The sequence below is a fragment of the Rhipicephalus sanguineus genome, chromosome 4 (genome assembly GCF_013339695.2).
Source record: "Rhipicephalus sanguineus isolate Rsan-2018 chromosome 4, BIME_Rsan_1.4, whole genome shotgun sequence".
Lineage (NCBI taxonomy): Eukaryota > Metazoa > Arthropoda > Arachnida > Ixodida > Ixodidae > Rhipicephalus > Rhipicephalus sanguineus.
In genome coordinates, this window is record NC_051179.1 from 42,778,800 (window position 1) to 42,805,577 (window position 26,778).

The following is a 26,778-nucleotide window of genomic DNA, read 5'->3' on the forward strand; positions in this document are numbered from 1 at the left end:
CTGCCTTCATAATTACTTTTTCTGTGGTGGTAGACATCTTGAAATGACTAGACACACCAGTTACAACATAATTAAACAAAATAAATTAATTAGCTTTTTAATTAGCGGAGAGACGCGGTCGAGTCAAAAGGGAGAATTGTGGTCCTTCTGGCGAAAAGACCATTGCCGCTTTGACATCTTGAGAAATCGGCCTCTGGTAATTATTGCGGAGCAATGAAATTGAACCAAATTCACTGGCGAAACCAAAACCGTAGCTCCAATGAGCGCAACTGGCAGACGACCAGAATGACGCCACTATTCACGACGGCGATTGCAGTGGTGTTAGTTCTGCATTTGTTAACGTAAGTGCACCATACGTGCTCTAATTGCACACGAAATCCGCACAACCCCGAAGCGAAGTCAATTAATCGGTGGCTGGTAAAACACGCTCGCTCATTCTGGACATCTCGGAAAGGTAGTTGTGCTGTTCCGAGTTTCGGTTTCGCCTGTGAAATTTGTCAGATTTCATTATTCGCTATAATTGACAGCGGCTGCTTTCGCAAAATCAAAAAGTGGCAACAGGCTCTTCGCAGAATTAAGGGCTGCGATTTTCCCATTTGACTGGACCACTTGTCTCCACTAATTAAAAAGTTAAATAATCCAATTTCTTTGATTCCTGTCGTAATTTATTCCTCTGCTCAGCTTAATTTGCCACCACAAAAAAAAAGTAATTATGAAGGCAGCGTGAATATATCTCATATTTTTATTTCTGAGGATTTTCGGACACATTTCTTGAAACACCCTGAATTAGGGTGCTTATAAAGTCATATACTATGCACTGAACCTACTTTCATTTATTCTAGCTCAATCATGCAGATATGACTTTCCAAAGAATCCATATTGCCTATTTTTGGTCTCTTGACATTGTGCCCCTCATTTTTCATCTGGTTCTTCCACTTGTAGCATTCCTTATTTTGTAATATCTTGAACCATATTGCAGTGAAAAACGAAACGTTTTCAAGCAAACAGCAGTGCCACAACAGAACAACATAATGGGTAATAGTTGGTGTATATTTGTACTTTTTTTAGTGTGCAGACAGTACATTACTGGGAGACAGCAGTGTAATAAAATATTAAAAAAAAAGAAGACGGAAGGAAGAAGCTTAAATTAACCATCACTCTAAGAAAATATCGAGTAAAAAGGGCGTCTTTTTGTCCCACAACAATAATCGTCATTTATTTTGCCTTCCTTTCCTTGCACTATCGCCGCGCGCCCGGCACTTTCTGGTCACGAACGACATGCGCGCTATCAGCGTGACATAGCCATAGCCATGGGACATAGCATTCTTGGTAGGAAAGTGGCCAGCGCCGAGTTTTCAAGAAAGGAAACGCACGCAAGCCAGATGACGATTATTGTTGTGGGACAAAAAGACGCCCTTTTTACTCGATCTTTTCTCTTTTGAGTCGAACCCACAGACAACAGCACTACCAAGCTGTCCCGCGCGCTTTTCTTTCTTTCTTTTTCTTTATTGGATACCGCCCGTGCGCTTGGCAGTGCGAAGGCTTAATTTTTTTTAGTAAAAGCTGCGACCTATAATATCTGTGTTCTACTTAATTGACTAGGTGGCAGTGTAAGGTGTCTAATAGAAATAGTGATAGGAACCACCACACTTCTCGAAGTGGCTGACACCAACAAACTTTCCATAAGTACCAGTGAAACATGGCTTATTATTTGATGGCAACACTGTTCCTCAGATGTGCACCATAGAGTAGCTCTAGGTCCCTGTCTTTATATGTTTAATATGCTACACAGCCCAGGTGCAGCAATATATGACACCCAAAATATCACAACGACGGTAAATCGTGCTGTCTCTGTGTGTTCGTCCATCGTCTTTTCCGCTGTTATTTTATGATTACGACCCAAAATATAAAAAGCTGATATATGGGCATATAAAAATTTGCCAGATATGGCCATATATGACATTATATAGGGATCCCATATATGGGTATATTAAAAATTGGGCAGATATGGACTTATATGGCCATATAAGGCCATATATGGCCTTATATGGCCATATAAGTCCATATCTGCCCAATTTTTAATATACCCATATATGGCTTTTTTTATATAAGTCCATATATGGGATTTTTGTAAGGGGATATACGACACGAATATCGTATTCCTGCAACCGAAGTGCCCAACGGCCCAGGCGTCCCGACGGGTCTTTCAAGGTGGAAAGCCAACATAGGGCGTGGTGGTCTGTAACCACGTCGAAAGGACGACCGTAATGATACGGGCGAAACTTCGTCAATGCCCAGATGATCGCCAAGCACTCCTTCTCTGTCACGGAATAGTTTAATTCAGCCTTCTTTAGAGCACGACTTGCATAAGCGACAACGTATTCACCTTGGGTGCCTTTGCGTTGCGCCAAAACAGCGCCAAGACCGACGCCACTTGCATCGGTGTGAATTTCTGTGGGAGCAGTGGGGTCGTAGTGACGAAGGATAGGTGGGGAGGAAAACAGGCGGCGCAACTGGCGAAATGCGTCATCGCATGCAGGTGACCATGCAGATATACCTTTGCTGGTGGCAAGCAGACTCGTCAAAGGTGCGATGATGGACGCGAAGTTACGCACGAAGCGGCGAAAATAGGAGCAGAGGCCGACAAAACTTCTGAGGGCTTTCATCGATGTGGGCTTTGGGGATTCGGCGACAGCTCGAAGCTTATCGGGATCCGGAAGAACGCCGTCTTTGGAGATGACATGTCCCAAGATGGTTAGCTTCCGTGCTGCGAAGTGGCACTTCTTGGTGTTAAGTTGTAGGCCCGCAGAAGTTAGGCACGTGAGAATTTCGTGCAGACGAGCAAGGTGTGTCGGGAAATCTGCTGAGAAGACTACTATGTCATCCAGGTAACACAAGCAAGTCTTCCACTTGTGGCCGCGAAGGATGGTATCGATCATGCGCTCAAATGTTGCAGGCGCGCTGCAGAGCCCAAATGGCATGACGTTGAACTCATATAGGCCATCGGGCGTTACAAAGGCTGTTTTAGGGCGATCACACTCGGCCATTGGCACCTGCCAATACCCAGAACGCAGATCCAAGGATGTAAAGTACTCGGCGCCTTGCAAACAGTCAAGAGCATCGTCTATTCGCGGTAGCGGGTAGACGTCCTTTTTTGTAATCTTGTTTAAGCGGCGATAGTCGCCGCAAAATCGAATGGTGCCATCTTTTTTCTTGACCAATACCACAGGTGATGACCAAGGACTTTGAGAAGGCTGTATGACTCCACGTTGAAGCATGTCATCCACTTGCTCCGTAGTGACGCGGCGCACCTGCACCAAATGTGATGAGGTTTATTGGTGTAATGAAGTCGCGACGAAAAGGGATCGTACGCTGACACAGTGCAAGGCTGGCAAACGGCGGCACAGGCTCTCGCGCAATCAGAACGCGGGTCGTTTTTCGTCCTCCTTCACAGGCGCATACTCGGTCGAGCATCTGCTCCACTACATTCGTGTTAAAATGAGCTCAAAGATTTCACAATATGATATTTATGTTGATGGTCAAACAAAATTAATCAGTATGGCCTTCCTCTTCAACACGACGCTGTTCTGTGACAATTATATCCAATCGTATTCAATTTTTCGCAGCTTCCGAGATGTGAATGTTGCTCACAACAGGTGTTGGTCGCAAACCAGACCACCCGCTGATCGCAACGAACTCGCAGGAGGAAGAGTACACCAGCCGAGTACCACATGAGCACAGCAGGAGTAACTGAGAAAAGCCGCGAAACCAGCGGTGGATGACCATGCGGTATGATTCCGTCAATTCGAGCTTTGGTTGTAATTTGCCAGCGACTTTGCTGTCACAGAGGCTAAAAAAATCACAGCATATCCACGGAGTGAATGATGATGAGTCGGCGAAGCTGCGGAGGTTCATCGGTAAACCGTGAATCTTCCGTGAATTCTGCCCAGTACATCATCACCGACGTGAGATCGGGCGCGTTTATACTAAAGGTTCGATGAGTTATGACGACTTGCAGCTCACTTTAATTTTACATGTACGCTGTGAATTTTCATTGTTTAGAAAACCATTGCTTTAGAAAACATCTGGCGTCTTTCGTTAAGCAGCTGGCGTCTTTTCGTTTTGCTTTAGAAACATCTGGCGTTCTTTCGTTTTGCTTTTACAAAACATCTGGCGTCTTTCGTTGGTTTATTTCATCAATCAACGGCGTTTTGAACAAAATTTTTATTGTTTAATCACGCACAGGAGAAATCTCACCAGGCACTACCTTGGAGGTAAAGAATGGCTGCTAATGGGAATGAGAGACAGAAGAAGTCGGCTTTTAGCTAACGCTGCGAATTTTTTATTGTTCAACAACGCACAGGAAAAATCTCCCACCGGCACCACCTTGGAGGTCAAAGCGTAAGACTGGTTACGCACTACGACTACTACTACTACGACTACGACTACGAGGGACGAACGGGTGCCGCCTTAAGGAGCTTCGCCCCTAAAAAATGTACGAGTTTAATTTATTTGTTCATCCTCTGGTTTACTCTCGGCAGAACGTCTTCCGTGACTAAAAGGCGCAAAAAACAAGCGTTCTAACACGGCCATTTACTTCGCGTTCGGCTTCGTGCCCGCTTTGCAGCCGTGTCTGGAAAAGGGCGTTTCAGAGACGCTTTCCGCAGCAAACGCGCGCCACGTTCTCGTGGAAAGAATTAATGTAATTCTCTTCTGCTGCACAGATAACAACTAAACTTGGTGAGCAGCTCCTAAACCAGCATTCGAAAGCAACTCACATTTGAAAAGTCATATTTTCTTCGAAAGTCTCTATTTTATCCCCGCATCCCCCCTTAAGGAAAAGACCTATGAAGCGAAAGGAAACTGGTCATTTAGATTAGAAATAAAACATCTAATAAATGAAAATACTTAACGAGCGAGCGGTCAGATTATCATCTGGGCTTTCTGACGGAAATAATGACGGATTTCAAACCAAGAATATGGATAGATAAAAATAGACTAACACAGTAATCTTTTTGTTTCATTTATGTAATCTAGCACAGCAGCGCAGACAACCCTGTGATTGGAGCCTAATGAAGTACCGATAAATGATCAAATTACTGGAACATTTATTGCTAATCCTATCTTATGAAGTGGAGCTACAGGACATTCGGTGGAGTGGAAACAATATTGAGGACGATGATCCTGATCTTCCTTCACCACACAGCACGGGCCAACACTTGGGATAGGCCATGAATCGACGCAGACCTTTTATACTAGCTCTGAAATCACAGTAATAATAATAATAATAATAATAATAATAATAGTAATAATAATAATAATAATAATAATAATAATAATAATAATAATAATAATAATATATATTAAAGGAAGTCAAAACTTTACGAGCGTTGCAGAATTTGGTGGTGAGACCACGCAGAGATGAATGGTCAATCTTTATAAAAAAAAGTCACAGTTTCGCAGCAAGGGCGAAACAATGAATGCGATAGCAAGAATCTAATGCTATACGAAGTGAGGCTCGCCAATGGATACTCTCAGTTTGAACAGCGCTTCTGTTGCAAAGGCGGCCGAAGCAGCGCAGGAAACTAGCGTGCTTCAAGTGTCGAGCTGTGACACTTTATAGTTCGCGCTCATCTTCTGTTTGTTCGTTTAGCGGCGTCCCTTGAGCTCGAGTGACTTTTGTATGCTCCGTAACATGAGCGCGGACATCGCGGTGAAAGCTCGAAACATCCCTTTTCTCCTCACCACGAGAAAACCGCGCGAGCAGACAGCGGAAGGGCAAGGTTCTCCCTGCGCGAATATAAGAAGAAGCGAGCGAGCTCGCCGACGCGCTCCTCGCGCCATCTCACTGGTAATGAAGAAACGCTTATAAGTGCCTGCCGTCTCTGAGTCCTGCCATTGGTAAAGGGTGTGCGTATAACACTCGCCGTTAGCTACCTGAAGGATATGCGCTTTCTGGAGTAGTGGTTAGCGCCACGCGCTGCGGAACGATAGGTCGCTGGTTCGATTCCGCGCTTCGGAAGCATTTTTCTGAATTCTTTTTCTTTGGGACTTTGATATATATATATATACATACTTATACATATACGGTGCATGACGGCGGCGACGGCGACGGTAAAATCCAGCCGAGACTGTCCATATAATTGCTATCGCAATAATAACTTGCAAAAGTTATTGATTTAAAACGAGAAAAAGTTTTACAACTGCAACATCGTTTACACTTTAAAAACCGAGTTGCAGCCCTGGAGAAGACGAGTCCGCTTGTCGAAACGTTTGCTCCAGCCTCCAGCGACACCCCAAGTTCAAAAATTCTTCATGACGTCATTCGTGATGTTTCTGTCCAGGTCACGTGAAGCTGTTGAAGGGCAAGTAGACTCTCCCAAGTAGAGCAATTATTTGAGAACGGCCTCGAATGCGCCGTTGACGCGTACACACACACACAAAAAGAAAAGAAACATGCACGTTTGCACCGCACACGTACAAAGTTTCCTTGAAAGGGACGAAATGTCGTGCACCCTGCTGTAGCACGGTGGAACTCCATACGAATTTCTCGGAGCAAGCGGCTTCCCCAGTTAACGAAAATCGGTGCCCGGGGTACGAACCAGCGGTCCATCCGGGGCGGTTGCTCTGCCATCCATGCCAACCAGACGGCTAACAGGTTGCAGGGCAAGGGTTAACTGACAACTCAAAGAAAAAAAAAATGCAGCCAGCTCCACTTCGCGAACACTGTCGAAACAGCGAAGTTGATGCCCCGCACCATCAGACTCACCTTCACCCATCTTTGCACGCCTCTCATTGGTTAACCCTTTCCACCAAGCCTAGACACTTTCCTCTTGGCTTGCCTCTCATTGGTTCGCCATTTCCACCGTGTCTCACCCTCGCCCATCTTTGCCCGCGTCTCACTGCATCGTCTTTGCGCCGAGCCTCGCCCTTGCCCATCTTGTCGCGGCGCAGCCTTTCCGCTTCCAACCGAGCCCCACTTTCCCCACACCGCAAGGCCACGTGACCAGCGCTACGCCATCAGCGGACGGGGAAGACCCGACCAAGAACAGCTTTGCTGTTAAAAAGAAATGTTACTTTACCTTGAGGCCTCCCGCTAAAGTGATCTGACTCGCACGTGACCTCGTACAAAGTTCTTACGCGTCTGCGTTAAGGACCACGCGTTGCGGAAAATTCGGCGCTGGCTGATGGATACAAACCATATAGATACACGTTTGTAATGCTTGTTTAGGTGGAAAACCTGAACGTCCTGGCACCTTTCATCAGAGATTTTTCTTTTTAGATCTGCGAGTCCCGCCAAATAATTTATCTTAGTGCGCCTTATTTTACCTGCCCTTTCGACGCCGACGGCGAGAGCGAGAGAGACAGCGGACACAAGTGTTTTGTCTTTTTGCATTCCAGTTTATTAGTTTATTACAGTTGTTTTTAGTTACTCACGGTTTAGTACTGTACATGTGTGCGTTGTCGTTAGCGCGTCTGTTTTGTGCCCCAAACACACGCGTCACACAAATCGTTTTTAATTGCTCGCGCTCTTTGCGAGCAAGATCCGAAAGTGATTAGCATCCAGCGTTAGTATGATCGCAGGTCTTCTTTTCTGCGTTTGTTTACATATACTTTTACCTCGCGCCAGTTGAACTGACAGTTCAGTAATATTTGACCGTCTATATGACGTAATCTATTAGGAAGATATGGCTATGCACGCTATGCAGTAGGAAGATATGGCTATCAAATGAAGCCTCTCTCACGTGTCGATATCGCGCGTCGTTTTATGAACGTTCACGTCGCTTCTACTGCTCGTGGCTCACGCTTTGGACCACGTGCTACCGGGTACTTTTCTTTAGGTTATATAAGTATAGTTTCCGATCACCGCAAGTTGGCGCGGCTATGCGACAGGTTATGAAAAAAGAAGATTAGCTGAAATCGTTACGTTAAATCGGCAAGCTTAAGTAGATGACGCGCGGACGAATTCTGAATTTCATCATTTAGCGAAGCACCTTTCTGACACAGTGCCTAATTTATCACTTTGTCGTAGAAAGCGTTGCAAAACAGATTCAGATAAGACTAACGTGCAACATCAACGTTTCTGCTACCTGTGGCCACGTGATATCTATCGCTAGTCGGGTTCATAAATATTTCTATGAAACTCATGGCGTCCTCTTAGTACTCCTTAGCGCCTGTATAGAGATGTGAAGAGGTACTTTACTTGTTTGAATGACATTGCCTCTCTTTCTTTCACAGATTTTTCTCTACTACAACCGAGTTAGCTGGCATCACCAGCTGCTTTTGACAGTTAGTCATAGTCAGTACTTGTGAGCTGTCATAATGTACAGCTGATTTACATGCGTGAAAAGTTCACTCACTCGCCGAGCACATAAGCAGCCTGTAATGTGTTTCAAGTACTACTAGCGCAGTGTTCAAAGTGAACGTAAACGCAAGCCTACACACGCAAAAAAAAGCATATCGCACCTCGAGTCCGTACATGTCTTTGAACTCAAATACTATTCCTACAGCCGGTGTCTGTTACAGTTACGCCATGATGTTGCAGATGCGATTCGTTATTTCGTTTCGACGACGTCTATTAAAGCCTACGCCAGATTGGTGACGTCGGTCTACTACCCTAAACATTCTTTTTTGTTGTTTTTGTTCGTCTGTTTCTATCCTCGTCAATTGTGTCGTCTGCTATAGCTGGTGCTTGTGTCCGTCTGTCAGTGCCAGACGTCAATCTCTCGCCGCATCTGTCGTTCGAGTCATCGAAGTGTTGTCACTGGCAACGTCGGGCCTAGAAGGCGCACCACCAGGAGGCGTCGATGGTCGTAAGTCGGGGAGGACGTCCGTATCGAATCCCACGTCCTCGTAGGCCACCGGCGGTCTTGGCGGACCGGGCTGACTCCCAAACGAGTGGTGGCCGTCGTAAGACTCCGTAAACACCGGTCCCAAATCCACGTTCCCAACGCCCAGAGGTCCTGCGTCCAGATCTGAGTACACGGGAACAAGGAGGCTGGTATGAGCTCGCAAAAATCACATTCTTGAACTTTACGTGCCAAAACTATAATAGATTTATAATGAACCCCATAGTCCGTGCCACGGTGTTAGAATAGCCGTGGTCCGTGCACTCCGCGTTAATTTCTACCCCCTGGAGTTCTTTAGCGTGCGCCTATATAGTCTAAGCACGCATATTTCTTCCTTCTTTTTGCATTTCGCCCTTATAGGAACGCCATTAATATAGCGAATACAATCAAACGTTCGGGCGCTGTGATGTAAAGTGGCGACATAACGGAAGTTGAATGTCTGGGACAAATTATGGACGCAGTTACACCCCTTGGCATTGCAGTCGCGCTGGCGCGTATTACCTGTCAGTCTTCTCAAGGCTCGTTCGAGCCTGTCCACACGTTCGTCAAGGTCAGAGAGATCGTTCGCCAACTTCGACACTGTTTCCAGGACACCCTGAAAATTGTTTACGCGAAGTTCACGTCGTGCCATAGTAAAAAAAAGAATAATAATAAAATAAAAATAATACACAACAACAAAAAAATCGGAAAAACAGCATCCACAAAACAGACAGTTGATAGTTCTACAATTTGCGTAATACTGGCTTACCGGATAGGCGTGCAGTGGTGATGATGATTATGGTAGTGATTATTTGGTGATTCTTATGAGCATTTTCTTCGAGAACGGGACGCCGACAAATTATCACCTAGTCTTCTCGCGTTCCAATGGGCTTTCGTTTCATTTATCGTAGTATTCTAGCTTATCTCTTAAATTTTTTTCTTCAATCATTGGAACTACGAAGCAGGTTTTATGAATCTCCTATCTATCTTTGTTTTCGCCACCAACACACCAAGGGCCATTCCCTTATCTCCCCCCCCCCCCCCAGCAGCGCTCGTGACGTCATCATGTGACGCCGACTCCAACCTGTAGCGCATAGTGAACTATATACCTTTAACGAGCGCATTCTATAGACATCTGCTGATGTAAAGACGTCGGCAGCGACGACCTTTAGCATACGGCGAATTCTCTTCCGCAAAATAACAAAAAAAAATGTCACGCAAGGCGATAACATCAGTAACGCGCTCCGTCTCATGAAAATGCCACGGTACGGCGCCATCGGCATCACCTAGCTGCCAACGACGTCAACGCGATTCCGTAAACAGTACCAGCTTTACGTATTGCCAGGGTACTTTAGTAGTTTTGATCTCATCGCTCGGACAGCATCACAGATGACGTGCCGTGGCGAGAAAAAAACGCAGCACTGATGTGGGCATTCGGACTTCCAGACATGCACGTCTCCGCCACAGTGCTTTCCTCTTGCGAAATATGTCTTCCCGCGAAAGGTGGCGTCACGGCGCGGCGATCTTGAGCGGCGTATGTAGCGTTCCCATAGCACGACGGGGGAGCTTCGTCAGCGTTGAAACTACTATATGGAGTGACTCTGGTACTTGATTTGCGAACGGACTAGAGCTACGTACAAGGTCGTGTCGACTTGCATCTCCGGCATTGCGGACTGTATCATAACGGAATGTCTTTTTTTTTTCACATTTTCAAACAAGGAATTAGTTTCTTTTTTCTTTTTTTTGCAGACGTAGAGACGAAATAATGGCGTAACTGTTAAAATATGTTCATGCATTCCACGAGAAAAAAGGAAAGTGAAGGTGGAGGCTTACCATGGCACTGCGGTGACTAATGAAGTCCCTGGAATCTGCTTCACCTGCGTTGGAGAAAAACGAAAATGGAGAAAACGAAACGAAAACCGCGCAGCTCAAATCAGGGTCATTCCATGCCAAACGTCCCAGTCATTTTGGCAACTATCTCAAATGTATTGAAAAAAAAATCGTGCCGATTTATTACGTTGAAGACAGTGAATTGCTAGAATATTTAGGAGAGAAAAAATTTTTTGGTCTTGTGGGTGCCTTCCAAATTTACCAGAATGTCGTCTGGGTGTTGTTTGTAAGAAAATTTATTCTGAGAGTATTGTTTCTTGTTTTAATACCAAATTTGGTTTACATATTAAGCAAAGGTGTTTGTGTAAGCTGTTTAAAGCACGATAATATTAGTACAATTTTTCTGCCATATACGCCTCCAGGAATTTCGCCAAGATGTTCTATGTTTGCATTTTTTCCATTGCGATATTGCGCCTTGCATGAATATACGAGTAATGAATACTTACTCTACAGAAGGTATATTTTGCGATAAAAATATTTTCAGCCCCCTCAAGTTTCTAAACATTACGTGAAAAAATCACGAATTTCAGAAAATCGTGGTTTTGGTCCACATTGAGACGCGATTTACACCACGTGGTGCTCCAACTAAAAATCGGCTTTATACCTCAATCGAAAGCAACTAAAGAGTTCTTCTTATATGGCAAGTTTTATCATTACAATTTTCGTTTTAAGGAAGAAAATAATTTTTGATGTTCCCCATTGACGGCAATTGCGAATATCAATGAGGAAGCTGCCATGTGACCAAATGGGGAGATAGCCATCAATGGCGAACATCAAAAATTATTTTCTTCCTTAAAACGAAAATTGTAATGATAAAACTTGCCATATAAGAAGAACTCTTTAGTTGCTTTCGATTGAGGTATAAAGCCGATTTTTAGTTGGAGCACCACGTGGTGTAAATCGCGTCTCAACGTGGACCAAAACCACGATTTTCTGAAATTCGTGATTTTTTCACGTAATGTTTAGAAACTTGAGGGGGCTGAAAATATTTTTATCGCAAAATATACCTTCTGTAGAGTAAGTATTCATTACTCGTATATTCATGCAACGCGCAATATCGCAATGGAATAAATGCAAACATAGATCATCTTGGCGAAATTCCTGGAGGCGTATATGGCAGAAAAATTGTACTAATATTATCGTGCTTTAAACAGCTTACACAAACACCTTTGCTTAATATGTAAACCAAGTTTGGTATTAAAACAAGAAACAATACTCTCAGAATAAATTTTCTTACAAACAACACCCAGACGACATTCTGGTAAATTTGGAAGGCACCCACAAGACCAAAAAATTTTTTCTCTCCTAAATATTCTAGCAATTCACTGTTTTCAACGTAATAAATCGGCACGATTTTTTTTCAATACATTTGAGATAGTTGCCAAAATGACTGGGACGTTTGGCATGGAATGACCCAGCACCAACTGAAGCATTTCGAGGTAAGAGTGGCTGGTTAACTATTTAATTAAATTCTGGGCGTTTACGTGCCAAAGCTATACGGTAATATTATGAGGCAAGCCGTAGTGGGGCACGCCCTATTAATTTTAATCACATGAGGTTCTATAACGTGCATCTGAATCTAAGTCCACGGGTGGTCTCACATTTCGCCCTCGTCGAAATGCGGCCGCAGTGACTGGGGATTGTACACACGCCCAGGAGCTTAGCGGTGCAGCATAATTTTTCATTCATAAGTTAATCATCGTATTGTTACCATGGCCCACTGTCGAGGCTTCACCGGGAGGCCCTGGAGGTCCAGGAGGTCCGACAGGCCCGGGAGCGCCCGCTGGACCAGGAGTACCGTCTTTTCCAGGGGCACCTGCACGAACCGCAGAACAGGGCTTCTCAGCGTTATAGAAAGGTGTAGGACTACGTTCGTTACTGTACTGAGTTGTTGTTGTTGTAGTTGTTCCCTGTCATACGACTCATACTCACACTAGGTGATTGGTCAATAATTGATTATATGAATTTTCTAAGTATCTCGGGTATTAATTAATGATGAACAGAGAAGAAAAGCAAACGTTGCTGTACTGAGAGTACCGCAACGCTTTCTTCTTTTACCCTCTAATAAATGGCGCTGCGTCGCGCTCGCTTACGGGTTACAGGAATAGGCGTGTTTCACAACCTCAAGCCACTAACTCTCGGAACAGGAATCGACGCAAAGCTGCTGGTCAACTCTGGCTTCTCTGCACTAGAGTAGTTTGTGTGGAGAAGCCAACTTTAGAGCCGCCTTTCGTTTTAGAAGCGATGGCCAGGTCGGGAGGAGATGAGAAGACGCGATTTTACGACGAAGATACCTCACCAAACGCGGAAAGTCACCGTCGGCGTCGGCGGCGTCGGTGTCAACACGAGTGATGCAAGAAATCATCATTGTGCGAGGGCGTCACCAGGGGCGTAGCCAGAAATTTTTTTCGGGGGGGGGGGGGGGGGGGGGTTCAACCATACTTTATGTATGTTCGTGCGTGTGTATGTATGTGTGCGTGCCTATATACGCAAGCAAAATTGAAAAATTTCGGGGGGGGGGTTGAACCCCCCCCCTTGGCTACGCCCCTGGGCGTCACCATATGACGTCATGATGACGTCACATGATGACATCGTCGCTTGGACAAATGTGAGCTGAAATTTATCTATCAATACAACTGAGTGAGAAGAATTTCTTTAAGACGACTTCTAGTCGTCTAAAGCAAATGCAAAACGCACAGGGGCCCTGTGACTTTTTTGTTCAGTCATCGCTGACGATGTGTCGATGTGACATGCCCTGGGCAGAACGGAGATGTTCTGCGCGGTATTAGAGACAATTCGCTGCCAAATGCCATTTTTTAAAGAAATGAGCCTTCGAATGAAACGGCGCTTTGTCAGCAAGAGCCATTTGTACCTGGCACCCGTATTTACACAGCGTTCACAACAATGTGCAACACTCTAGACATTCATCGAACCCGTGAAGCATAGTAAAGTGAGGTTGAATAATAGTCGCAAGTGCCTCACGCAGATCGCAAAGAACGCTCCAAGTCATCGATGATAAGGCAGAGCGCGAGGACGTTGAGCCGGAGCTTATCGAAGGCCCATTCGGCGTCACAATAATCGCACCGCCCTTTTCATTGCACGATAGGCCTCTTACCTGGTGGTCCTGGAGGTCCCGTTGGACCTGCCGTACCAGGCGGACCAGGTGGACCGGGCGTGGATGCGCCGGATGTGCGCCCGGGAGCTCCGGAAGTCGTCCTGAACGAAAATACGCAGATTGGGAATTTTTCGCCGCTAGAATACCACCAAGAAATGCTACCCAGACCGTATACGCAAACGCCCCATGCTTAAACACTGCCCGGCAACCGCATGAAGCAACCAAAGTAAACATCGAAGAGTCATTCCCCCCCCCCCCCATCAACATTTGCTCACCTGGAACGGCAATCTCGAGAATGACTAGTAGCAGCTCCCCGCGCACGTAATTTATTCTTCAGACGACATGAGTTTACCAGTAATTGTAAAATTTTTGCCAGACAGAGCCTCCAATAACAGCAAGAAATGCCTACCTATAACGCAACTGTTAGGTTGTTCGAAGCAGAGCTCTGCACTCTATTGCCGACTCACTCTACGGCATAAAATCCCAATTTTGTACAAATATCACTAACCATACGTAGTAATCAGTACTCTGCATGCTTAGTTTATACTACACCATGCGAGCGAGCGTACACACACACACACACACACACACACACACACACACACACACACACACACACACGCGCGCGCGCGCGCACGCACAAAGACAGACAGACAGACAGACAGACAGACAGACAGACAGACAGACAGACAGACAGACAGACAGACAGACAGACAGATAGATAGATAGATAGATAGATAGATAGATAGATAGATAGATAGATAGATAGATAGATAGATAGATAGATAGATAGATAGATAGATAGATAGATAGATAGATAGATAGATAGATAGATAGATAGACAGACAGACAGACAGACAGACAGACAGACAGACAGACAGACAGACAGACAGACAGACAGACAGACAGATGTTCACCTAGTGCCACCACCGCAGTTGCAAGGTACCGTCGAAGGCGGTTGGTCTCGCGGTGGAGGCCACGTCCATGGAATTCCAGGAACCTGCATCGCCATTCCATATAGCGGCAACTTGATACACGGAATGTCTACGTCCAAACCAAGACACAATGACGCGGAATTAAAATAAAAGAACTACTGTGAATGGTACAAACGTAACGAAGGGTGAGAGAGGGAAAACTTAAACCATTACCAATCTATTAACTCCGGCGGGTCCTCCAAGCCGGAGCTATCGTTGGCTTCATAGCCGTGCATAAGGTTCTCTATTAGGTAGGGGGGTCGGTGTGTGTGTGAGGGGGGGGGGGTGTCATTTTTAAATGCGAATGCATTTCTTAGTCAGGGGTTGTCCTGCGTCCCTGGCCGGCGTGCGCACAGGTGTTATCTCTCCGCGCGCGCTCCTCCTCGCCCCTAGCAACAGCTGCGCCGCGCCTAGCAACCGGAGCAGGTGGTGAGCGGCGGAGGGTAAGGGAGAGGAGGAGCGCGCGGGCGTGTGATGGCGCTCGCATCGCCGAGCAGTGGAGGGTAAGGGAGAGGAGGAGTGTACCTAAGTGTACCCGGTGAGGGCGCTCGCATCGCGGAGCTCGCTCGGCGGAGAGAGAGCTCGGGCGCTCCTCCTCTCCGCGCTCGGACCTATATATATCATGCAGGGAGCGCGCGCTTTGGTGTCTTGATAGCGATGGAAGTCGGTGATGTCGAATCTCTCGCGGCAACTATACCACTAGGACGAAGTGTAACACAATGCAACTCGAGCATTACGCATCTACGTGCACACTCTCGTCTCTCTTCATTAATTAATCGCACACTCATCGGGTGCACCCAAATGCATTCGCATTTCCTCACGATCCCCTTCGGGGAGGTGCGGCTTTTTTTACCACAGCCCCCTCCCCTTCCCTGCCCAATTGGAAGAGCCCGAAAGACGAAAGTTTCTCAATGGATGCAAAAATGGAAATGAAGCAATGATGTGCTGCTCACAACGGCCTTCCTCCTTTGGCACTAGCACTAGAACTTTGGCTTGTGTGAGCTGGTTCATGGTCAAGCTATTTGGGTGCAGCGCTAAGAAACACACAGACAGAGACACATAGTAGACACGACGGCGCTAACCTACAAATCATCTTTATTGTCCTCACAAGTGCAAATATACGTGCCATAATTGCTAAAAATTCGTTGTGACAAATCACGTTTTACCAGAACTGACAAACAGCGTTAAAAACAATCTTTGAAGAAGTTGTTTAGCTAGCAGGGGAATTCACATGGAGCATGCGTGCAGGAATGAAAGAGCACTAGGGGTCTACTACATGTCTACTATGTGTCTCTGTCCGTGTGTTTCTTAGCGCTGCACCCAAAAAGTTTCTCCCTTTGGCCCCGTCTCTCCGGGGGTAAAGGTGGGAACTAAACCATTCTTCGAATGCAACATCAGGGGTCCGCGGCTTCCCATAACCCTGTACATTAGACAATGAGGGGACTGGTTAGACTGAGTAAAGATATGGGGTTGACTTGGCGCCCTCCGTATAGAAGACGGCCGCTCCGCATGACCCCATGAGTTTACGCTAAACAGCGAGGCTTCCCGCTTGGCTGGTTGGCGCTCATGAGCTCACACGCCCAAGTGACGTGATATAGCGTATCCGGGGCATTACAATCTGGGCACTGCTGCTGGTATTGCGCGGGGTATATGCAGTGATATAGTTTGCGGTACGGAGAGGTTTTGGTTTCCAGCTGCTTCCATGAAACTGCTTCGGCGCGAGTTGGAGACCGTACGTGTGTCCGTACTCAAAACCGCTTCGGAGCGGTCAGTGGGAAAACGAAAGCAAACTATGAGACACGAGACGTTTTTGGGAGTTGCATCAACTCTACGCTTCTCTCGCTTATTCCTGAGCGCCGATGCTCCTTCGTCGACCACACGCAATGCAGCTTAACAGAACAGAACGAGTCGAAGCAAGTGTCAAAACGTCATAATGTTCTTCAGTCACGTTACTGCCTTTCACTATGAAGACTGAACTTTAACATGTAAAGCGTGAAAGATAGAGAGAGTCTTCTTTCACGTGACCCCCTCCTTCACTGTGAAGACTAGCACGTAAAGCATCGGAGGGAGAGAGAGAGAGAGAGAGAGATAGTTCTTGTTATGGACGTCATTCTCACGTGAAGGCTGCGCTTTAGGTCTCCTCCTCCTCCTCTCTTCGGAGCCTGGGCAGGTATCTGTGTCGCTGCAGTGAAAACGTAGGTTGAACGCCATTTGACAACTGTATCACCCACACAGTTCACACTCTTTATTAATATATCAGAGAGAGAGAGAGAGACAGTCATTTATTGTGAAGAGAAAATTTGAGAGCTCAGAATGCGGAAAGCCCACCTTGTCTAGAAGGTTATTAGAAACGTACCAAAAAAAAAAATACTTTACGGCAGGTCATGACTGGCGAACGAATCGAAAGCTGAAAATGAAATACCTGGTGTGCAGGCCGGACCGGAGTACTCGGGACAGCAGCCCCAGATCACCTTCTGCTGCATCCGAACTCGCGTCACGTAGACTGGTCGCCTGACAGGAACACTACGTGCGTCCGCAGAGCAGCACAAAGATGGAATCAAGACAAGTCAAGCTTGCGTCAAAAAAAATAAAAAAATTGCGGGCGGTTTGCACTAAGTGGCGCAAAGCTTGGCACAGCGAAGCACGGACCCGTCGCCGCTCGTACTCCCCGTCGACCGACACTTCTAGATGCGCGGCTTCCTTCTCGGGAGTACGCAGCAAGGGTATGGAGGTTGCGTACGATGTCTCCGTCGGTGGGCGTGGCTTAGCTACTGCGCATGCGAGGCTTGGCCAGGTGGTGCGGTATGTGGTCGCTAAACGACGCTATGCTTGCTTCCTCTTTCTTTCTACGTCCTTCTCTCTCTCTTTCGTTGACGTTCTCTCTGTCTCTCTTTCCTTTTCTTTCTGCATTTCTTTCCCTCTATTTCTCTCTTTCTCATTCTTTCTGTGCTACGCTTCACTCACTCCCCTCCTCCTCACTATTACATCTCTCCTTACGCTCACTTCCCTTTCCCACCCCCTTGTTACACTATACTATACAAGGATATGATGCTATGCTCTGCTAGCGTGCCTGGATAGCCGAGCCGTCAGGACGCTCACCTTCGGATCGGGGGTACGCGGGTTCAAATCCCGCATCGTAAAGAATTTTTTTCGGCAAGACTTTTTCTCTTTCTTTATATCTTTCTTTCCGTTTCTCTCTTTGTTTGTTTCTCTCTTTCTTTCTCTCTCTGTACTCGTTCTCAGGTGGCCGCACAGTGGCACATGCCCGTTAAAGGGACACTAAAGAGCGAAACGATTTTTATCATATGAGTAAAGTACTCTTTCACGATACCAAAAACACCACCCTTGCTGCGAGAAGACGCTTAGTAAGCGAGAAAACGCGCAAAAACAAAATGTGGGTGGCGACGCCACCTTGAAGTTTCCGCACCATTCGCCGTGACGTCACATGTTTTGACGGCGCCTACTAGGGACTACGTAGTTCCTAATCGGTAAAAATGAAGTACATTGTCCTCTCAGGGGGCCGTAGACTTAACATACCAAGTTCGGGGTAATTTTGTAGAGCTAATGGCTCCAAAATACAATAAATATACTTTGAAATCCGTGACGTCACGCGGGGAGATTTCTGCGCGAAATTTAAAAATGAAACTTTGAACTTGATTTTCTCCGCTATTAAAAAACCTATGGTGGCGAAATTAACGACATTAGAGTTCTCGAAGCACAATTTATTGATCTCAACAGATTCATTGTTTCTCTTTAGTGTCCCTTCAAGATGATGATAGTTCTGTGCGATCGACTCCCAAGGAACGATTTGCTAAACAGCTTCGCAGTAGAGAAAAAAATCTTGTTGGTGTTACACGGAAAAATAATGCTCTAGAGACAAGCATCTAACCCTCACTCACTTAAAAACTTACACGGGGGACATGGTCAACATGGGTCCATGCACCCAAAAGTTTATCCTTGCCAGTTTACAACACTCGTTGCGACCCAGGCAAAACAGCAGAGGCGAGGGAAAAAAATTGTACTGCACATGCGCACTTTCTTTACTCTTAGAATGGTCGTCACCTATGGTCACCACCGAATCTTCTGATGAAATACCTTTGCTGCAACTTGTCAGAAGTGACAACTGACAACACAGATCGCGTATTCTTTTGACACCTGGCAAGACTTGCATGTGCGCTAAAGTGGTCGTTCACGCGCCTAAGAGAACACAAGCATCTATTAAAAGTGGCAGCGCGTTCCCATTTGACAGCACAATGAGGTGCACTCGTACGCTAATCCGATTTTTCATAATGCCACCATCGCGTCTACGCATGCGTAATAAGAAATTGGGTCGCATCAATGCATTTTGTGACACAGTATGCTTCCCTGACTACCACTTGTCACTTTCCCTTTATAATTTCCTATATTTGGGATCCTACCATATTAGATTTCTTTTCCTTTGCTTCACGATTGTATGTGTTCAGTCGGTTTGTTTTTATTTCGGGGGACAGACCTAGTAAACAAACCTAGTAAGAGTAAGAGCTGGCGTCTTATGCTTCGCGTTCTTGCCCCGTCCACGCTCTTCCTTTATTTTTATTTCTTTACTTTTGCGCCTGCAGCATTCAGTCATCGGCTGATAAGATTGGCCCTCATTACGGTGAGGGTAAACCTATGACTTTAACGACCGCACTATAGTGACGAGGCTGCAGTTAACATACGCATATTACTGTATACCTGTGGCAGCCGAACCGTGAGGTGACGCAACATTTTTTTAGGTTTGAGGGGTCTGCCCGTGTAACTTGGGCCCTCGTAACATACTGTTCGGCCGACGCACGTGTATGATGCCTCTAGCCCCGTTACCACAATGCAGTTGTTAAAATGACGGGCCCCGTCATTGTAGTAAGCTCTTATAAAATTATCTGGCGTCGCGTGCGATAACACTGGGTTATGCACGAACATTCGATGTTAAAGGAGTGTGACAAAAATGACGTCACAGCAGCAGCGCCGCCAACTTACGTGTAGACGCTGCAGTCGCCGGTCAGGCATTCTGGTCTGGTCCTCACCTGCACCACCTCGGTGCCGTTCCGCTCACGGCAAGTCACGTTCTGGATCACGCGGTAGGCGCACAGGTTCCTGCGTGAACAGGCAACGAACAGTTAAAAGAAAGCCGGTTCGAGATCCGCAACCGCTCTACATATGGCGGTGTCCAAACGCTCATCGTAGCTATGGTTTCCTCTGAGCAACGGCCGCAAATCTCAAGGGCTACGCTTTTGTGAACTGCGAGCGCCAGCATCGAGATTCGGGGTGCTATTCTGGACATAGTCAAATTCCGCCATGTTGTCGAATTCCGCCATTGGTCGACCCTGATTGGCTCGAAGGGCTGCTACATCCTTTCCGATTGGCTTAAGATGCCACCATTACGAAATTTGACAAGATGGCGAAATTTGATAGCATCCAGGATAGCACACTCGGAAAATATGTCATGGTCGCCATGCTTTAAACACCATCTCTCGATTCGGTCGAGCTCGTGTGAGATAAGTATATTATTTCTTAATCTTTCCTCGTTAGATAGCTGCGCGTCTCTTGTACATCGCGTACGAAAATTAGCCTTCCGTAACAGTCTTGCATTACAACCACGTATTATTACGCGCGTAATACTTCGGGGACACCAGGCACTGCACTTTTTTTTTTTTTTTGCCGGTCATCCGCTTCAAGTGTGATCGTCTATAGCAGACGATTCATTCAGCCGCGACTACTTGTGATTCCAACGACTCACGCAGTTCGCATAATCCGGCTAATGTGAAACACTACTACCGTCTAGGCATGGCATACGACTAACCCTTTTCGTTGCAGAAGCACCTTCTCGGAGGCGGCTACTAGCCGTGGCGTCGCGGTCGCAATCCAAGTCAGCAGGAGTAGCCACGTCGTCTGGTTGAAGGTCATGGCGTCTTCAGCAGCGGGTCCTCTGTTATACCCTTCTCGTCGTTCGAGGACTTCCTCTGGGCGTTCACATAAAGAACCTGTACTTTCTCGCAATAAACGCACTCTTTTTTTCGTGCTAAGGAAAAAACAAGGGTTTCGACCTAGAACTTCCAATATTTTTGCGTTTCTTTCGTTGTGATCGCGTGATGTCACGTTCTTGATGGCGTGACAACGCCTGAGGCGAGCTACGCATTTGACTGGCGCGATTGTTCCATATCAAAATGGAGATAAAGAACACCGCGTGTGGTCCGTAGAACAAATATGCCGCTTGCGCAGATGAAAAAAAATATATATATACTTTAGGTCTGTCAGACATTTGGCGAAGAGCGGGCAACGGATTTGTGAAATGGTCGTGCGTGAACGTTAATTGCAAAACCGCTAGACGGTTTCATGTTCGCGTAGGATGTAGAGTTGGTATATATGTGTTTCACGTACGGTAACTCTTAGTAGGGTGTGTTTAGTAGCGCCGCCTTGGAGAGGACGCTCGCACAGTTGATTACGCTTGCGAAAACAAGGCACAAGTGTTTAACCAGTGCCCCCTTTAGAAAGATGCCTACGGCGTGAGCCGAAAAGCTGGTTCCCAGCCCTCTCCTATTGCGTCCTCCTCCGCTCGACAAAAGGGGTGTCGGCTGCGAGCGCTCGTTGCGGTGGACGCTCCAAACATTTCAGCCTCCGAGATCAAAGCAATGTCTATTGCAGTCCCGGAGGTAGCGTTCGCCGTAGACGCCGTGTTTATAACTGGGATTGAGTCACTTCCGACGCTACCGGAAGTAGTTTAGGCTTCGAGCACTCCTTGCGGAGACTACACTGAACTACGGTGGACATCCCAACTCAATGGCAAGGAGAGCGACGTCGCAGGCATCTATAGTCGGGTACAATCGCAGGCATCTATAGTCGGGTACAAGACAGGAGAAGCCCCGCCCAGATGACCGAAGCGCAGCAGCCAATTGCCTCCGCGACTAAAGAAATAGTTCTCCGTTAGCGGGGTCACTGGCCGTCTGGCTCATGACGTCATCTGAAGTGCGCGCCTATTGGTGGAGGCTCATGTGCATCCGCCTTTGAGGGGGAAATGCCGCTGCCTTCTAAAATTGTACCCGACTGTAGTAAGGGAGGCACTGGTTTAACGGTGCGATACCGGCAGGCGTGACTGTGAAAGGCGAATTGTGAAAAGCATTTAGATGTTATTGTCATGAACTGCTCAGTTCCCTTGAAGCAGCTTGCCCCTGAGAACTCCATGCAGGAAGCTCACGAATTAGCCGACGGCAGCAATTTCGCATAATAATTCATGTGTCCATCTTTGTGACGAAGAGATGGACACCGGAACAAAAAGAACAGCCGTGCACAACTGGTCGAGAGCTCACTGCCAACTGAAACTTTCTTCGAATAAGTACCAGCCATTCACAATCCTTCGAAATGAGCATAAGAACCACTTGAACTGAGCAGTGATAGGCATGCGCACAATCACAACTACAAGTACACGAGTTAATTCGGAAAAGATATCTCACTAGCTTATAGGTAGGCTAAGTAACGCCGCACTAAAATGCATTCCGTACCTTCTCCTTTAGCTTACGTCGTATTCTTCTGAAGTTTTGTTTTCTTTTGATGAATCTGCATGTTTCATAAACGTGGTGCTACAAAAGAGTGGAGCGCATGCGCAATCTACTGCTTGGGGAAAGCTGAATACAGCGACGCTGATCCACACGCGACCAGTATTGCTTTTCCTCCACTGCATCGACGTTCGTTGCACCCGTGGCGGGAAGCATGGCGTGGCGGATATGGACATATTTAAACGCTGTCGGGTTTCGGACACCCTGGGCGAAGGTGATATCAATAAAACACCTCCTGTTCTTGCCGTAAGCAATTCAATTCGCGTGGTGAGCATGATATCCGCGGTTAATAGGAGAACGATAATGACGTCACTATAACGCGAACCAGCGCGACCATCCCAACTTTGACGCTGGCATCCGGTCCTAGGATACCGCACATCCGCTTCTACATCTCACCCGACCTACGACACTGTCGTGGGGATGATAAGGCAACCCATTCGGCCTGAGACACTGTTATGGGGTTGCAAAAAAGGCAGATGTTCCGAGAAAAATGGAAGCTGGAAGGGGTGAAAAATTCGTCAAAACGGGGTGTCGCTGGAGCCGAGGAGTTGCAACCTTGAAGAAGACAAGTTCGATTGTCGAAACGTCGGCTCCAGGACACCCCGTGTTGACGAATTTTTCATCCCTGTTATGAGGGGTGATACGGCACGGCATCCGGAAGTACAAAACCGCATCCGGGCTACTACGCTGCTGTGGGAGTAAGACACTGCATCCGACCTGAAACACCGCTATTAGGGCGATACGGCACCGCTTCCGGAAGTACAACGTCTATTCCGGCCTACTCCACTGCTGTGGAGGTGATAAGACACTGCATCCTATCTACTACACTGCTGTGCGGGCGATAAGACACCGCATCCAGCCTACGACAGGTTACGTGGTTGATAAGGCACCTCCTTAGATCCTGTAGGTGTAAAGAGCCTCGGTCGGTCGGTTGGTCCATATGGTGGAGAGGCAACTAAACAAATGCTATACGCATTCAAAAGAATAGAAAACGCCGTTTATCACTAATTTCTACATAAAGACACAGGTAGAGAAGGTCGCAGAATCGCTTCATAAGAGTGCACTTACGTATTGAACCCTTTTGCAAGGCCCCCCAGGGGATGTCGCTCTCGAAACGGTGCTTTCGAAGACCCTCTGGCGGCTTAACGTAAGAAAAAAGGGAGCGGAAGAGGTGACGCCGTGAACGTCAGCTGCAGCCACACAGCCTTCACGCCGAAGATGCACGGAAGGCCAGCCAGAGGGCGAAGATGGAGGGTGTCGCGTCGTCGGGCGACCCAGTTTTAATTGCAGCCGTTGAACGCTTTGACGTTGTGCAGAGACGGCGTCGACTCATCGCGCCCGACGGAACCTTGAAACGTCGTCGCGAATGCGTCTCTCGGAAGCATGAGAAGCCCTCTAACGTGCACGAGACGAAAGCGTCTCGGTAGGCTTCCCACCCTCTCTTTCTCGCCGTCTGATCCGTTCACGCGACGGCTCGGGCTCAAGAGGGACAGCCCATCGCCTGTCCCCGTCCTTTTCTCCAACAACGGAGATGCCTGTCTGCTCGTCCGTCTGTCTCACTCCACTAAATCCCCGCCGTTTCCGTGGATACATAGTTACACATCTCTGAAACCAGAGCTTAAAGTATGCCTTTGTTCAAGGTGAATCAGAGTGGGGAGGGGAGGGCAAGTGGCGCTGTGAACGTCATGCATACAGCAGCCTACTTAGGATAGTTTGTGTGTTGCAAAGAAGAGAAATGCACGCCGCACCCATTCTCTGGGCCTACCGTTCTTCTCTGTCCTTCGTCTGTATCCGCGCTCGGGCGTCCGAGCCCCAGTGGAGCTCTTCCTTAATAGTATATGTATATGTACGTGTGTATCGTGGTACGTATTATCGCTATGGAAAGACACGCGAACAGTGCGGCATCCGCGCGCTGCGCTGTGTGCATTTCTTTTCAAGTGGCTCTAGCCTGGCTGGTAAAAAAGACACACTAGTGTCATCCATGACACATTCAAGAACGAATAGCGTATTTTTATTGTCACCAAAGTAAGATGAAAGCAAATGCGAACGCCGGAGCACTAACTCACCGCACTTTCCGCATTTCCTTCCGTCGCTCCTGTATAGGTGTTCGTGAATTACTTACTGATCCCTCGGCAAGAAAACCAGGTCTCCCCCTCCACTCCCACCTATATATTCTGGTGGAGTTTCTCTTCTCCTCCTGCCTCACGTTGCTCCTAAAGAGACCCTAAACCACCCGGAGGTCAAAATTTAGTTGTGGTGTAGCAGTTATGCGCGAGTCTACAACGAATCCACGAGAATTTCTCAAAAGGATGCCGTAACAGTGGAGTGACACGCGTTTTATGGTCGGAACGCGACCCTCTCTCGCTTCGCTCTTTCCTTCGCTACGCTTCGTTCGTCAACTGGTCTCTCCTCCCAACACCTTCTACTTCTAGTCTAGAGGGTGTTGCTTCTCCTCGCCGTGCTCCGAGTAACACAACTAGGTGAAGCAGAGAGCGCGCTTGCCTGCTAGCAGACATACAGGTTCTCTTTCGACCAATCGACAGCGCCTGCTCTTGGTGACATCACCAGATTCACCCTGGTGACGTCACGACGAACGCTTCGGATACCGTGAAGGCCCTGAGAGGAGCACGGGATTGTCTTGATTTTGCGGCGCGCACGCGGAGCGCTGCCGCGTTTGGAATTACTGACCGTGACTGCATTCTACGCTCGATGCTCTTGTTTACTTGAAATTTACAAAAAAATGGGGCAGCTACGCACTAGTGGTGCGAAGACTGAGGAAGCAATGGGGCTGGTGACGTCCCCATCCTCCTCTCCCTCCTCCTCACCCTAACTTTCCTTTCCCACTCCCTTGCTATACTATACTATACAAGACTATGTTATGCTTTACCCTCTCACCTCCTCCTTTTCGTCCTTCTCATCAGGCCCGTAGCCAGGAATTCTTTTCGGGTGGGAGGCGCCACTTGCTGAAGGCCTTGACAATTTGAGAAAAACACCCATTTTCATTATTCATTTTTGTCAAATCAACCACCTCCATCAAAATGTCGGGGGGGGGGGGGGTGTCTCCTAGACACACCCCCCTGGCTACCGGCCTGCTCCTCACCATCACTTCCCTTTCCCACCCCATGCTACACTGTACTATCCATGGCTAGCGTAATCACGGCCAGGCATATTCTAAAATTTACGAGTCATTGATGAATTATTCATTGCCTAACGACTGCTTATCACAACGTAACGGTCATGGATTTTTCGGGCCAGGCTAAGCTCCTCCAAGAGTTTTCTATAATGTATTGGTTATTGATCGACTATCGCTTGGTCATAACAAGGTCAGTCAGGTATTTGGGTCAGGCTAAGGTCATTCAAACTTCTTCTAGAATTTATTGGTTATTGATTGATTAATGATTAGCTATTGATTGGTTATCGATTGGCTGTTACTAGGCTTCGGCTATGTATTTCGGCCGTGCTAAGCACATCCAAGCATTTTCTAGAATTTATTGGTTATGCAACGGTTACCGATTAGCTATTGATTGGTTATCTACTATCACTATGCATCGATGCTATGTTAGGAGATGCTTGTCAGATATCAGCTTTCAGTGGCACATATCCGCCAAAGCTAGGCCTAGCTTTTGCGAACGATGGATGGAATAACGGCCAGTATAAACAGCTCCGCTCTTAATATGTAGGCGGTGGTCTAAGGGCACTTAAAGGAGTACTGACACGATTTTGTGACATCGCGAGAGAGACGTTCTTCATTTCCTTGGTATACAGTATCAACGCTCTCCACACACCAGAGTCAGACAGCACGTATAAAATATTTTACATGGATTTTAAAGTTTTCGACGCTGAGCAGCTGCAAGCCAGCCCCACTACAATGGACATTATCCCGACTAGTCAACAAAGTTCCCCTGAGTTGGCGAGCTGTGCGTCCTGCATGCAGCCTGCATCGCAGAAATCCCTGTCGGGGTCACTGGACGACAATTCACTCATCGTTGTTTACGTGCACCACGAGCAGATGACAGATTTGCCGCTAGTACGTCGCGAGTTGATGTGTCCCCGTGACGTCACACTGCTATGACACGTCATTGAGAAGCCGGCCCCTCGATATCGAAACCGAAAGTGTCTTTTTAAGGAGCGGTAATAACAATTATTCGATGCATTCCCCGGCACCACAATACTCGTTTCAGGTTTCTCAACTCCAGTATTTTTATTTAGAGCAACAATCCGAAAATTTTTAAAGGTCGTGTCAGTACTCCTTTAATCCCAAACTCGCGCGAGCAGGGTGACTTGGATTGACGCACGTTTGCATTCAGTGCCGTACTTCCTTGGCGAACGAGGATGCTTAATAGGATTGTAATCGCGATCCTTCTTTGAAGGAAATGAAGTCGTTGTTGTTGTTGTTGTTCCTC

The 26,778-nt window shown here is 47.0% G+C and overlaps 1 protein-coding gene across 1 annotated transcript; it reads right to left on the reverse strand.

Moving 5' to 3' along the window:
* Nucleotides 1–7,231: 7,231 nt before the first annotated feature.
* On the reverse strand, nt 7,232–23,530 carry LOC119389831 (EMI domain-containing protein 1). The gene is made up of 11 exons (XM_037657228.2): nt 23,444–23,530; nt 20,626–20,785; nt 19,803–19,919; nt 17,230–17,330; nt 16,925–16,989; nt 14,751–14,833; nt 13,834–13,934; nt 12,430–12,534; nt 10,662–10,705; nt 9,351–9,444; nt 7,232–8,975 (listed from the first exon to the last, which is right to left on the reverse strand). The coding sequence occupies exons 2-11, from the start codon at nt 20,727–20,729 to the stop codon at nt 8,719–8,721; spliced, it is 1,071 nt and encodes a 356-aa protein (XP_037513156.1). The 5' UTR covers nt 20,730–20,785; nt 23,444–23,530; the 3' UTR covers nt 7,232–8,718.
* Nucleotides 23,531–26,778: the final 3,248 nt, after the last annotated feature.

Coding starts and splice junctions, on each gene's coding strand:
- LOC119389831 (XM_037657228.2), bottom strand. CDS start 20,729: ATGACCTTCAACCAGACGACGTGGCTACTCCTGCTGACTTGGATTGCG. Junction 19,920..20,625: donor GTGCTTCTGCAACGAAAAGG/GTTAGTCGTATG, acceptor CTGTTCACGCAG/GAACCTGTGCGCCTACCGCG. Junction 17,331..19,802: donor GGCGACTGCAGCGTCTACAC/GTAAGTTGGCGG, acceptor GGACGCACGTAG/TGTTCCTGTCAGGCGACCAG.